At 37.1% G+C, this 14,842-nt stretch overlaps 2 protein-coding genes across 3 annotated transcripts; one reads left to right on the top strand and one right to left on the bottom strand.

Annotated features, from left to right (window-relative positions):
* The first annotated feature begins 337 nt into the window (after positions 1–337).
* Positions 338–2,437, top strand: LOC110714310 (pentatricopeptide repeat-containing protein At3g50420-like). Its single transcript, XM_021892815.1, has one exon. It carries the CDS (start codon positions 338–340, stop codon positions 2,435–2,437), a length of 2,100 nt encoding a protein of 699 aa, XP_021748507.1.
* A 1,174-nt stretch (positions 2,438–3,611) lies between these two features.
* On the bottom strand, positions 3,612–5,991 carry LOC110714212 (ribosome biogenesis protein TSR3 homolog). Of its 2 annotated transcripts, none has more exons than XM_021892701.1 (2): positions 5,878–5,991; positions 3,612–4,957 (listed from the first exon to the last, which is right to left on the bottom strand). In XM_021892701.1, exon 2 carries the CDS (start codon positions 4,920–4,922, stop codon positions 4,095–4,097), a length of 828 nt encoding a protein of 275 aa, XP_021748393.1. In that variant the 5' UTR covers positions 4,923–4,957; positions 5,878–5,991; the 3' UTR covers positions 3,612–4,094. The 2 variants fall into 2 exon arrangements, with proteins under 2 accessions (XP_021748393.1, XP_021748394.1); XM_021892702.1 differs by having other exon boundaries at positions 3,612–4,922; positions 5,878–5,979.
* Between the last annotated feature and the right edge of the window lie 8,851 nt (positions 5,992–14,842).

Raw genomic sequence — 14,842 nt, 5'->3', positions numbered from 1 at the left:
TCTTACTCCCTCCGTCCCTAGAAATAAATGCTAGAAGTAGGAATGTAATCTAGGGACGGAGAGAGTAAAATGTTTTTTAAAAACGTAACATGTATGCTACTACCTCCATTTCTAAATTACATTCCTACTTCTCTAGGAATAATTGCTAGAAATAAAAATGTAATTTAGGTACGGGGGGAGTACGACAAATAGCCTCTGTAAGTCTTAACAGTTACTCCATAGTATTTAACAACCTCGTGTTTGGCGGGCAAAAAAACCAATTTGTTTTGATTAAATAACAAGCACTCAACAGTCAAGACTTGAACTTGCAGTTAACCCAGAAACTTGTAATTCACAGATGAATGAAGCTACTTCTCTTACAATCTCTCTCCTACAAAAATGCACCACCATTACTTCACTTAAGAAAGCCCAGAAACTCCATGCCCTCATCTTAACATCCTCAACACCATTCACTTACCATAAACCATTCCTCCATAACAACATCCTTTCAATGTATGCCAAATGCGGTTCGGTCTTTGATGCCCGCCTTGTGTTCGACAAAATGCCTCAAAGAAACTTCATTACTTACAATTCCATCATTTCGGCCTTTGCCCGTCGTCTTGATTTGGGTTCCTATGCTTTTAGATTGTTTTCCCAGATGAGATTTCAATGTTTTACACCAAATGGGGCAACGTTTATAAGCCTATTGCAGTCGGCTTCTGCTGCTCGAGACCGGTTACATGGGTTAGCTCTTCATTGCTTGATTGTTAAGTCTGGTCAGTTGTTTGATGTGCAGGTTCAGACTGCTTTGATTTGCTTCTTTTCTAATTTTGGGGATTTAAGTTCTGTGAATCAAGTGTTTGGAAATGTGCTAATTCAAGATGAGTACTCCTGGAATTGTATTATATCAGGGTATGTGAAAAACAATAGGATGGCAGAAGGGTTATGTCTATTTAGAAAGATGTTGAGGAGTGGTGCTATCCCAACGGAGTTTACGTTTTCAATGGTACTGAATGCTTGTGCAAGATTGAGTGACTATTCTTTTGGTCGACTTGCTCATGCACAAGTTATTTTGACTGGTGTGTACCTAGATTTACCCCTGCAGAATGCATTGATTGACATGTACTCTAGCTGCGGCGACACCCAATCTGCATTCCATTTATTTGAAGGAATCCAGAATCCGGATATTGTGTCATGGAACTCGATGATGGCAGGGTATGCAGAGAAAAGAGAAGGCGAAAAAGCTATGGCTCTATTTGTTCAACTGCAGCATCATGCTGGTCGTAAAGCAGATGAATATACTTTTGCAGCTTTGATCTCTGCCGTTCAAGAATGCCCACTTTTATACTATGGGGAAGCCCTCCATGCACAGGTCATAGTATATGGTTTGGATACAAGTGTGTTTGTCGGGAGTCCATTGATTTCCGTGTACTTTGGATATGGAAAAGTTGAATCTGCTGAAGGGGTTTTCCACACAATCTCAAAGAAAGATGTGGTTCTGTGGACTGAAATGATTTCCGGTTACTCTAAAGTTGAAGATAGTGAAAATGCAATCAAATTTTTCTATAATATGTGGCAACAGGGTCATAAAATTGATGACTTTTCTCTAAGTAGTGCTTTGAGTGCATGTGCTGATCTTGCAACTTTGAATCAAGGCGAAATGCTTCATTCTTTGGCCATAAAAACTGGGTGTGATTCTGAGATGGCAGTATGTGGAAGTCTAATCAATGCATATGCCAAAAATGGTGACCTGCAAGCTGCCAAGTCAATATTTGCTGAGATCAAATACCCTGATTTGAAATGTTGGAACTCGATGATAGGCGGCTACAGTCACCATGGGAAGGCTGAGGAGGCAATAAAACTGTTTGATGAGTTTCTAATTCTTGGTCTGAAACCAGATCAAGTTACATTTATTTCATTACTCTCTGCTTGCAGCCACTGTGGTTTAGTTGAGAGGGGGAAACGCTTGTGGAGTTACATGAAGGACAAGGGACTATATCCGAGGTTTAAGCACTATGCTTGTATGGTAAGTTTGCTCAGTCGAGCAGGGCTGCTAGAAGAGGCGGTGGAAATTATTCATGAGTCAGATTTTGGCAAGGATCATCTTGCATTGTGGAGAACTGTGTTGAGTTCTGCTGTTTCTAACAAAAATTTGTCTATGGGACTTCTTGCTGCTAGGGAGATTTTACAACTTGATGCACAGGATAGTGCAACTCATACTTTACTTTCAAATCTATATGCTTCTGTGGGGAGTTGGGATGGTGTCATGGAAGTCAGGAAAAGGATAAGAGGTATGATGTTGGAAAAGGATCCAGGATTGAGCTGGGTTGAGACGGTGAAAAGCTTGGAAGTTTTCTCATCAGGTGATCAATCACACCCGAAGATTGAAGAAGTAAAGGCTCAGCTAAAGATACTGCAAGGAAATATGATGTTACGGCAAGATATTGATGGTATATAAATATAATACACAAGGATTGTCGTCTACTAGGCAGGCATAGAATAATCGTTGAGATCTGGGTATCAAAGGGCCCTGAGGGCTTAACAAGCATGTTGCAGATACAATAGTTTGATTTGGGGAAACATGATATCAAAGGCGAAGCACCACACATTCACAACAATTATGCTACCTGGACTCTCCGATTTGCCCCAAGAATTTTGTGTTGGACACCCACAAAGAGTTATGGAAACTTATGCCTTGCCATGTATCTGAAAAGAGCAAAGTAAACGAACGGGAAGTTTTTGGTTCTTTTCACCCTCTGTTGGTCGTGCATAAGTTTCCCAAGTCTGATCTTGAGGCCTGTATTTTGACCATGTCCAACAATCCTACAATAGTGGCCAAATCTATGTAATTTATTATGAGGCTGCTCACTCTTGCTCCTGCCATTGTTATATGGCTAGGTAGTACCAAAAACCGTAAGCTAATAAGATGGTTTACTGTGATGAAGAAATACCGTGACAGAATGTAGACTACAGTAAGTGAACTTCAGTGTTCCCTGGTTGGGTCCAGTTATGTTCTCTTTCAGAGATGTAATTTTAGGTGTTGAGGAACATGATTTGGATATAACCATCTTATACGAAGTAGCTGTTAATCTGATATATCAGAGCTAGCATCCGGTTTACTAAGATTTTACTTATAAGGTATCCTGACTGTGAATGTAAACTCATGATTGATAAATTTGAATCTAATTTGGGATGCTGTATTTATAGTATCTTTTGGAGCCGTGTTATCTGGTTCTAAACAATCAGAATTACTGCTGATCCAAAAATTCAGAAATCTGTGATGAAATAAAATAGCAGCCTCTGCAAGTCTGCAACTGACCTCTGATTTACACACTATATAGTTTCATTGCTGACAAATGATCGTTTTCAATTTGTGCCATGTTCCAAGTTTTAATCATCCCCCTTTTCCTAGTCCAATATTTGGAGAGTAGTACAAGCAAATTTTGATAATATCATCACATATTGCTTTTCTTTTAATAGATCATCACATATTGCTTTGTATGCAGTATTAATGTATTATGTACCTACAATTGACTAATGTTGGCGAGCCGTTCTGGTAACAATAGGACGATACAATTGAAGGCTAACCAGTGATTTTTGTAGGCGGAAACTCTTCAAACATGGAAATAAAGTACAGAAAATGCCAACCAGTCATTTTTATTTCTTGTAACAAAATATATTGAAACTAAGCCTACACGCCTACTTGATTCCAGACTATGTAGCACATGAAGAAAAACCAAGCTAAATGCCCCCATGGTACATTGGTACATACACTAAATGCTCTAATATTTCTGGACCAAACTTAAACAAAATTATAGAGCAAATAGAGCAATTTGTAAATCATGTTAGTCGAGATAACCAAACTACCAAAGATCAAATGCCTGCAAAACGGTGCACATACATTCAATGATTACAAACATTATCAGTCTGCTCGACGACCCAAGCTTTCTACTGAGTTCAATTCATCTGTAGACTACAGCAGGTCAGCAGCAGCAAGTAAGCAGCAGCATGTTACAGATCAGCAGGTCAGCAGCAGCATGTTATAGACAAATTTCATTCTTGGTTTATCACCTAATCTTGATTAACAGAGCAAATTTGTAGCCACGTAATCTACCTTACTCTTCACTCTCCTCTGATTCACTTTCCTCTTCAGCCTCTATCTTCATATGATTAAAATTCCTTTCCAGTGGCGGAAGCCCGTCATCAGAATCATCTGAATTGGCTTCTTCATCACTCAATGCTTCATCTTTATTTTCTTCATCTTGTAGAATACGAAAGGCCTGTGGGTTTTGTTGTTTAGATATCCAAGCATTCTGAGCTGAAATTATCTCAGCACTATCTTTGCATTCAGAATAAGCTTTAAGGAGCTCCTTGTTAAGTGACAAGAACGAATGCCCCCACTTGAACTTCCCCAGCAACAAATGAGCAGTCTCCTCTTCACCACAGATCAGCAGTGCAGCAGCTAATGCTTCTACACAAGATAGCTCACATGGCCTGCCATAATTCACCGGATTTGCTGCTACCAACCATGGTAATAACCGAGGAGCAGTACAACGGAGTTTAGCAAAAGGAACATCAGTCAATCGATGCCATGAGCAGTCCACGACAGCCAATCCTCTCTGCTTGATCAAAGGATAGTCTTCTCTAGATACACAGTGAGTTCCAACAGGGCTCAAGACGATGCCCCCGAACCCAGCATTCACACGCAATTCTTTTAACAAATTAAACCTAGCCAGTTTCCGTCCTGTACACCTTTTTGCATCACATTGTCCAAAATCCCACATAGCAAGCTGAACTGCAGGAGTAGGTTGTTCACTCTCTTGGTCTAAGTCATATTCAGATGGGAGAGACCTGCCCTCCATAGAAGGGTCACTGCTGGAGCTCGGTTGACCTCGCTGGGAGCGGTGATTCTTCTGCTTCCTGGGTGGTTTGTGTCCTCCCATCTGTTATGACAGAAGACAAAAAATAAATGTATATCCTGCAGTATAACTTCGAGTTAGAATGGCTTCAAGCCTTCAAACATACAAAAACAAATGAAGCAAACAAGTAGCAGTCTCACAAAGAAATAATACTAGCTAAAAAGATGATGATCCCATAGCAATACCCAAACTTGTTAGGGTGTACAGTTTTGTTTATCTCACGAAATTACGAATAATAACGCCTTCGATTGCTATCAAATTCTGCAAAAGCACCACACAATCGAAGAGCAATGGCAAGGCACTAGACAAACACTCCTTCCATACACTTCAAACCTACAAGATTTAATGCTTCATGCTTTTACACTTCTTATACCCAACTGTTCTCATCTTTACAGTGAAATTCAGAGTAATAGCAACACACAGAACCCGGAAAAGGCGATAACAGAACCTCAACCTTAATCCATTGAATTGGCAAACTTACAAACAACAAATCAAAACACAAATTCAAATAAAAAAAAAAAAAAAAACCTAATAAGTAAGCAGATAATGATCAGAGTAAGTGAAAACGTCTACTAATCATAGATTATTCATATAAAGGACCAAACTTTTGCCCCCAAAATCACATCCCACATTGCATAATTCTTACAAATAGATCAAAAACTAGCCAAGCATAAATTAGAACTTCAACAAAGATGATTTCAAAAAGACCCATCAACTAGTAACTCAATCAAATAACTGGAATTGAACCATGAACAATCATCAACAACAAAGCCTTAGTCCCAAAATGATTTGGGGACTATAAACAATCATCAACTAACACAATTTGCTTCGCATACAAAACTGAAATTAAATCATCTACTCTAAATGATTAGAATACTTCAATAAAAATTAATTCGATTCAAAGACCATTGAATTAATCATAATTTAAAAAAAAAAAAGTAAAGACATAAAAATATAAAGAGTGAACGAGGGCACTCACCGGAGAAAATGGAGAACGGTTTACAGGAACAGCAAAGCGGTTTGCAATTCTTGTTCAGTAAATAAGTAGTGAGGGCGTGAGGCCTGAAGAATTGTAGAGGTACAAAACCTAATTCAAATATTTATTTATTTATTTATTTTAGGAAAATTTGTCAATTACTATCACAAGTTAATACTACTTTGTTAATTACTACCGCAAATTAAAAAAGTTGTGAATAACTACCGCAAAAAATTTTAAGATGTTGCGAATACTACCAAACCTCCATTTAACTCAACTATGACGTCATTATATCACTTTAACCCATAGTTAAAGCCCTTAATCATGACGTCATTATATCACTAATCCATTTTCTTATTTGGGGGGCTGGTTATAGCCCTTAACCATGGTCAAACACGGGTTAAAGGGATATAATGACGTCATAGTTGGGTTTAATGGGGGTTTGGTAGTAATCGCAACATCTTAAAATTTTTTGCGGTAGTAATTCACAACTTTTTAATTTGCGGTAGTAATTTACAAAGTGGTATTAACGTGCGGTAGTAATTGGTAAATTATCCTTTATTTTAAGTTTATTTAGTGACAAATTCATTATACTTGTATATTATACTCCGTATTAATTAATCGTCTAAAAAACAATACTTGAATATCGAAAATATTTTAGAGTATAAAATTAATAAAATCATGTACTACTTCCAAACTACGAGTCTCATGTATTCTTTTTTAATAGCAACATTAGAAATGTTACTCAAATTTCACATACTTCTATTATGATTTTTTGCGATTTATATGTTAAAAAGTATAGTCAAATCTTGTTAAATCGTCATAAATATATATACTATATCATATTAAATTTAAACTAAAATACAATAAAAGGTAATAGTCTTTCAAAAATAATCAAAGGTATTTGTGGTGATTATATTTCGTAAAATTATTGATGAAGAAATGAGAATTTTATTTGGTTTGGAACAATCTTAAATTAAATGTATCCTTCATGCCATAAAAACAGCAACCTATTATTCTTTGCTTCATAAAATTCATTTTAATTCATTTTTTATAATTAAAATTCTTTGATGATATTCCAAAATCGATATTTATAATTAAATTGTTAGATTTTTGAATCCCTAAAAATAACACTGAGAGTATCACCTTATTTGTTTTCTAATCAAAATACACTTTACATTGAATAACAAAGGAGAATACTTAATCTACTCAAAGGTTCAATTTTTTTTTGACAAAGGGAACACACAAAACATAAAAAATAAAATAAAATAAAAAAAGTAAATTCCTACACCTTGCCGCAACAACCAAAGAATGAGCAGGAGAAACAGCAGATCTAGCCACTTTGCTAATACGACAAGTAACAAAGGAATCAAGAACCGCGTCAATATCCTGTAAAATCCAACCCACAACAATATCATTGGGACCAGAACCCGAAAGCAAATTCAAAACATTCTGGCAATCAGTGAAAAGGGAAACACTAGAAAACCCTTGTCGACGAGCATGCTTAAGAGCAAAAAAGCACGCCAACAACTCCGCATGAAAGGAAAAACAAGCCATACAAGCACGAGCCCCACCACCATGAATCAAAGAGGAATTACCATTCCAAAAACACTAACCCACACCAGTATTATTATTCTCACGATCCCAAGCACCGTCAAACATTAAGGAAATATGACAATCGTTCTGAATATTACCACGAAGGGCATAAACCAGAGGAGTCCCAGAGAACCCGGGAGGAATGCTAGCCACAGAAGAGTCAACCAAATGCGCCGCCGTAATTCTATCATACCAAGAAGAGGCCAGCTCAAGAATAACATGAGGAGAAACCACTTCCGACCGAAAACGCACATTATTCCTAGTCAACCAAATAGCCCAACATAGGCCGAAAACACGATCCAAAGAGTGCCAATTACCGGAACCAATAAGAGAAGAGATTAATTCCGTAAACCAAAGAGGCCACGGAGACGAAGGGTCAAGCGACTGAGGAGGGGTAGACGCAAGAACCTCCCAAAATCTCCTAGAAAACTGAAAAGCCCGGAACAAATGGGTCGTCAACTCAAGGCCTGGTGACAGAAGACACAAGTGGGATCAATAGGAAAACCCTTAAGAGACAGAAGACCAGCCATCGGAAGTGCATTGTAAACAATCTTCCAAGCCAACATTTTCCATTTCAGCAGAATGGGAGAACTTCAAAGACGTTTCCACCAAGTAGTAGAACTAGTGGCGGAATCCAAGTTGAAATGCTGAGAAATCAAATACGAGTAAGCCGACTTGGTAGTAAAAGCGCCATCCTTGGTATACTTCCAATAGACAAAATCATCAATCTTCTGCCTAGGAAGCTCAAGGCCTGGAATGATAGAAGCTACATGAGGGGGAAAAAGCGACAGCACAAGAGGAAAATTCCACGCATAAGCATTTGGAAGTAATAACTCAGAAACCAACGAAGGACGATCAGCCAAAGGAATGTGATCCTTAAAAACAACTGGAATCTGAGGAATCCAATTATCACCCAAAATACTGATATTCTCCCCTAAACCCACCTTCCAGACTAACCCCTTTTCCAAAACCGAACCACCCTTCAGAAGACTCCGACTTCCCCACGAAGGTCAGCCCCTCAAGAGAGAGGGTTTCAAAGACAGTAAAGTCGGGTACTTGGCCTTAAGAACCCGAGAAGCTAAAAGTTGAGGCTGTCTCACTAACCGCCAAGTTTGCTTAGCAAGTAAAGCCAAATTAAAGGTACTCAAAGGTTCAGTTGGAATTTGGAAAGTGATGATATCTCAATTGTCACACACATCAAGACCCGACTAAAGCATGACCCAACCCAAAACCGACCCGCATAGTTTATGGAATAAATCCGAATTGACCCGACCCGCATACGTTATGGAATTAATCCGAATTGACCTGACCCGAGTTAACCCGACTCACTCTCACCGACCCAAACCCGACCCGTTTACCCGAATTGAAAGCTCTACCCGAAACCTCCAAAATTTCTCAAAACCGTGGATATTAGTCTTCAATTTCGGAATTTTTTTTATTTTTTTCACCCGAAAATAAAAATTGCCGAAAGTTTACCATGATCCCTAATACCCTCCGGAAGTCCAATTGGCTGGATGGAACCATCCAATTTGCCTTTAAACGACCAATTTACCGGTTTACAATTTGCACCGATTTCATTAACTCAAGCCTACCACGAACATTTATGACAACATATAATGATCATATATGGTTCCAAACGGCATTATATGACCCCGAAATGTATCCCCTAAAATCTCAATGATTTTCTAAACCGTGCCCCGAAACATTCGAAATTTCTCAAAAAATGTGGATATTAGTCTTCAATTTTGGAATTTTTTGACTTTTTTTTCGCCCGGATATAAAAGTTGCCGAATTTTCCACCATGGTCCTTAATACCCTCTGGGAATCCAATTGGGTGGTTGGAACCATCCAATTTGCCTTCAAACGACCAATTTACCGGTTTACAACATGCATTGATTTCATTAATTCAAGCCTACCACGAACATTTTTACATCAAATAATGATCATATATGGTTCCAAACGACATTATATGACCCCCGAGATGTATTCCCAAGAATTTCAAGACTTTTCGACACCAGGCCGTCCAAAGACTCCAAAAATACTCAAAAAGCGTAGATATAGCCTTCAATTTATGAATTTTTTGACTTTTTTAATTTAGCCCGAAAATAAAAATTGCCGAAATATTTACTATGGTATGAAATACCCTCTGGGAGTCCAATTGGGTAGGTGGAACCATCCAATTTGCCTTTAAGCGACCAATTTATCGGCTAATTTACCAATTTACAACTTGCACCGATTTCATTAACTCTAGTCTACCACAAATATTTATGACAACATATAATGATCATACATGGTTCCAAAAGGCGCTATATAACCCGAGATTAGGGGTGTCCATAATTCGGATTAAAACCGAAATCCAATCCAATCCAAACCGAATTATTAATTCGGATCGGATCCGAACTTTAAATCGGATCGGATCGGATTGAGATTTTTTGAAAATTCGGATTTTCGGATCGGATCGGATTGACCCTAATCGGATCCAAACTAAACCGAAAACCGAATTATAAAATTAAGCATGTATGAATATGACTCAAATATGGATTGCTTGCTGTCTTGAGTTGCTGCTGCTAGCTACCTATTGCTGAAAGTTGTGGCTCAAACATGGTGAAAGTTTTTACTTGCTGGTGATGTTTGCCTATTTGGTTCTTGATGTTATTATTGTAATGGTGTTTCCTTATAGGTGTAGTGGTGTACTAGTATTAGTTACTATTGAACAATTTATTTTATATAATCATGTCTATTTTAAAGATTTGTATTAATATTAAGGCTTGGACAAATGTGATTTTTATAATTGTATTTGTATTTATTTTCATTATTGTATGAGTCTGTTAGATGCTAAAAATAAAAGTTTTAATTCGGATTTTCGGATCGGATCCAAATCACAGAATTTTAATTCGGATTGGATTAGGAGAGCAATTCGGATCAGATCGGATTGAAAATTTGAAAACCGAATTATATTTTGTATCGGATTGGATTTGAGCTAAATCCAAACCGAAAACCGAACGGACACCCCTACCCGAGATGTATCCCCTATAATCTAAGAAAGCGTGGATATTAGCCTTCAATTTTTGAACTTTTTGACTTTTTTCGCCTGGAAATAAAAATTGCCAAAATGTTTACCCGATTCCCTAATATCCTCCAGGAGTCCAATTGGTTAGGTGGAACCAACCAATTTGCCTTTAAACGGCATATTTACCGATTTACAACTTGCACCGAATTCATTATTTCAAGCATATCACGAACATTTATGACAACATATAATGATTATATATGGTTCCAAACGACATTATATGATCCTGAGATGTATCCCCTAAAATCTCGAGTCTTTTTGTCAACGGTCTACGAAACCGCAAAATTTCTCACAAAACGTGGATATTAGACTTTAATTTTGGAAATTTTGGACTTTTTTTCGCCCGAAAATAAAAATTGATGAAATGTTTACAATGGTCCTTAATACCTTCTGATAGTCCAATTAGGTGGACGGAACCATCCAATTTGTCTCTAAACGACAAATTTACCGGTTTACAACATACACCGATTTCATTAACTCAAGCATACCACGAACATTTATGACAACAAATAATAATCATATATTATTCCAAACGACATTATATGACACCGAGATATATCCCCTAGTATTTCAAGACTTTTCGACAACGGGCCCCGAAATCTCCAACATTTCTCAAAAAGTGTGGATAATTAGCCTTCAATTTTGGAATTTTTTGACTTTTTTTCGTTCGAAAATAAAAATTCCCGAATTGTTTACCATGGTTCCTATTACCCTCCGGGAGTCCAATTGGGTGAGTTGAACTATCTAATTTGCCTTTAAACGGCCAATTTACTGGTTCACAACTTGCACCGATTTCATTAAATCAATCCTACCACGAACATTTATGACAACATCTAATGATCATAAATGGTTCCAAACAGCATTATATGACCCCGAGATGTATCCCCTATAATTTAAAGGCTTTTCGACACCGGGCCTCGAAGCCTGCAAAATTTCTCAAAAAACGTGGATCTTAGCCTTCAATTTTGGAATTTTTTTACTTTTTTTCGTCCGGATTTAAAAATTGCCGAAATTTTTACCATGGACCCTAATACCCCTCGGGAGACTAATTGGTGGGTTGAACTATCTAATTTGCCTTTAAATGGCCAATTTACCAGTTTACAATTTGAAACGATTTCATTAAATCAAGTCTACCACGAACATTTATGACAACATATAATGATCATAAATGGCTCCAAACGGCATTATATGACCCCGAAATGTATCCCCTAGAATTTCAAGAATTTTCGACATTGGACCCCGAATCCTCCAAAATTTCTCAAAAAGCGTGGATATTAGCCTTCAATTTTGTAATTTTTGACTTTTTTTCGCTCGTAAATAAAATTTCCGAATTATTTAATATGATCCCTAATACTGTCCGGGAGCTCCATTAGGTGGGTGGAATCATCCAATTTGCCTTTAAACGACCAATTTACCGGTTTACAACTTGCACCGATTTCATTAACTCAAGCCTACCACGAACATTTATGACAACAAATAATAATCATATATGATTCCAAACAGCATTATATGACCCCGAGATGTATTCCCAAGAATTTCAAGACTTTTCGACACCAGACCTGAAACCTCCAAAAATTTTCAAAAAGCGTGGATATTAGTCTTCAATTTTGTAATTTTTTTACTTTTTTTCGCCCGGAAATAAAATTTGCCCGAAATGTTTACCATGGTTCCTAATATCCTCCGGGAGTCCAGTTGGGTTGGTGAAACCATCCAATTTACCTTTAAACGACCAATTTAATAGTGTACAACTTGTACGGATTTCATTAACTCAAGCATACTACGAACATTTATGACAACATATAATGATCATATATGGTTCCAAACGGCAGTATATAACTCCGAGATGTATCCTCTAGAATTTCAAGACTTTTCGACACCGGGCCCCGAAATCTCCAAAATTTCTCAAAAAGTGTGGATATTAGCCTTCAATTTTGGAATTTTTTGACTTTTTTTCCTTTCGAAAATAAAAATTCCCGAATTGTTTACCACGGTTCCTATTACCTTCCGGGAGTCCAATTGGGTGAGTTGGACTATCTAATTTGCCTTTAAACGACCAATTTACTGGTTCACAACTTGCACCGATTTCATTAAATCAATCCTAACACGAACATTTATGACAACATATAATGATCATAAATGGTTCCAAACGACATTATATGACCCCGAGATGTATCCCCTAAAATTTAAAGGCTTTTCGACACCGGGCCTCGAAACCGAAATGTGGATCTTAGCTTTCAATTTTGGATTTTTTTTTTGACTTTTTTCGCCCGAAAACGAAATGTTTACCATGGTCCCTATTACCCTCCGGGAGTCCAATTGGGTGGATGGAACCATCCAATTTTCCTTTAAACGACCTATTTACCAGTTTATAACTTGCACCGATTTCATTAAATCAAGCCTATTACAAACATTTATGACAACATATAATGATCATATATGGTTCCAAACATCATTAAATAACCTCCAAGATGTATTCCCTAAAATCTCAACGCATTTCGACACCGTTTCCCGAAACTTTCAAAACTTCCAAAATTTCTCAAAAAATGTGGATATAAGCCTTCAATTTTGGAATTTTTTTAATTTTTTTCGTCCGGATTTAAATATTGCCGAAATTTTTACCATGGGTGGGTGGAATCATCCAATTTGCCTTTAAACGACCAATTTACCGGTTTACAACTTGCACCGATTTCATTAACTCAAGCCTATCACGAACATTTATGACAACAAATAATGATTATATATGATTCCAAACAACATTATATGACCCCGAGATGTATTCCATAGAATTTCAAGACTTTTCGACACCGGACCCGAAACCTCCAAAATTTCTCAAAAACCGTGGATATTAGTCTTCAATTTTGTAATTTTTTTACTTTTTTCGCCATGAAATAAAATTTGTCGAAATGTTTACCATGGTTCCTAATATCCTCCGAGAGTCCAATTGGGTTGGTGAAACCATCCAACTTGCCTTTAAACGACCAATTTAATGGTGTACAACTTGCACGGATTTCATTAACTCAAGTATACTACGAACATTTATGACAACATATAATGATCATATATGGTTCCAAACGGCAGTATATAACCCCGAGATATATCCCCTAAAATATCAAGACTTTTCTACACTGGTTCCCGAAACCTCCAAAAATTTTCAAAAAACGTGGATATAGCCTTCAATTTTGGAATTGTTTGACTTTTTTCGCCCGAAAATAAAAAATTCCGAAATGTTTAACATTGTCCCTTATACATTTTGGGATTCCAATTGGGTGTGTGGAACTATCCAATTTGCTGTTAAACGGCCAATTTACTGGTTTACAAAGTGCACCGATTTAGCGGTTTACAACGGCCAATTTAATTAACTTGCATCGAACCCGACTTGAACCTAAATTGACCCTAACCCATTTTAACCCGTCAAAATCCGAATTTAATCTGACTTGTTCCTAACCTAACCAGAATTCAGCCCGACCTTTTCCTAACTCGACCCGAATTTTACCCAACCTGTTACAAATCCGACCCGAAATCAACTCGACTTGTTATTGACCTGACCCAAATTCAACCCGACTTGTTATAGACCCTACCCGAATTTTAATATAAATATTACTTCCCCGACCCAAAAATTCAACCCAATCTGTTACTAACCCAACTCGAAATTAACACAATTTGTTATTGACCCGACCTAAATTCAACCCAAATTGTTCTTGACCCGATTTCAAATCACTTTAAATGCAATTTAGACCACCTTATTATTGTTGATTGAAGTATTTTGTCTAGCGAGACCTAGTCGATCCAGACCTGCAAAAGAAAGAAGCATCATCCTCAAATTTAAGAGTTAAATGTAGTATATATTTGTTGTATGGTCAAAGGAGATAATTATCTTCCTAAATTACAGACTATAGTTCCCTAGTATATTGTCATATATATTATAGTCAAAGGAAATAATTAGCTTGATAAAAATGATGATAGTGTTATAAAATAGGGAGAAATATAAGAGAGATTGATAGAGAATAGATCAGTCACATTTTTTCCATAGAGTGGGGATATATATATATACATACAATATAACTAGGGTTTGCTTAGATAACAATAAACCCTACTTCTAGAACATTTCGAAATGATAAAGGATGATAATGGATATCCATACAATAATATTTCATAACACTCCCCCTTGGATGTCCATTATCGAAGAGTGTGACTCGTTAAAACCTTATTAGGAAAAACCCTATGGGATAAAACCTAATGAAGGAAAAAGAGTAAAACATTCTTCGTAATGCGCTCAAGATGCTGCCTCATTAAAAACCTTAC

The sequence above is a fragment of the Chenopodium quinoa genome, unplaced genomic scaffold, assembly GCF_001683475.1.
Source record: "Chenopodium quinoa cultivar QQ74 unplaced genomic scaffold, ASM168347v1, whole genome shotgun sequence".
NCBI lineage: Eukaryota > Viridiplantae > Streptophyta > Magnoliopsida > Caryophyllales > Amaranthaceae > Chenopodium > Chenopodium quinoa.
This window is presented reverse-complemented; position numbering and strand designations above follow the sequence as displayed.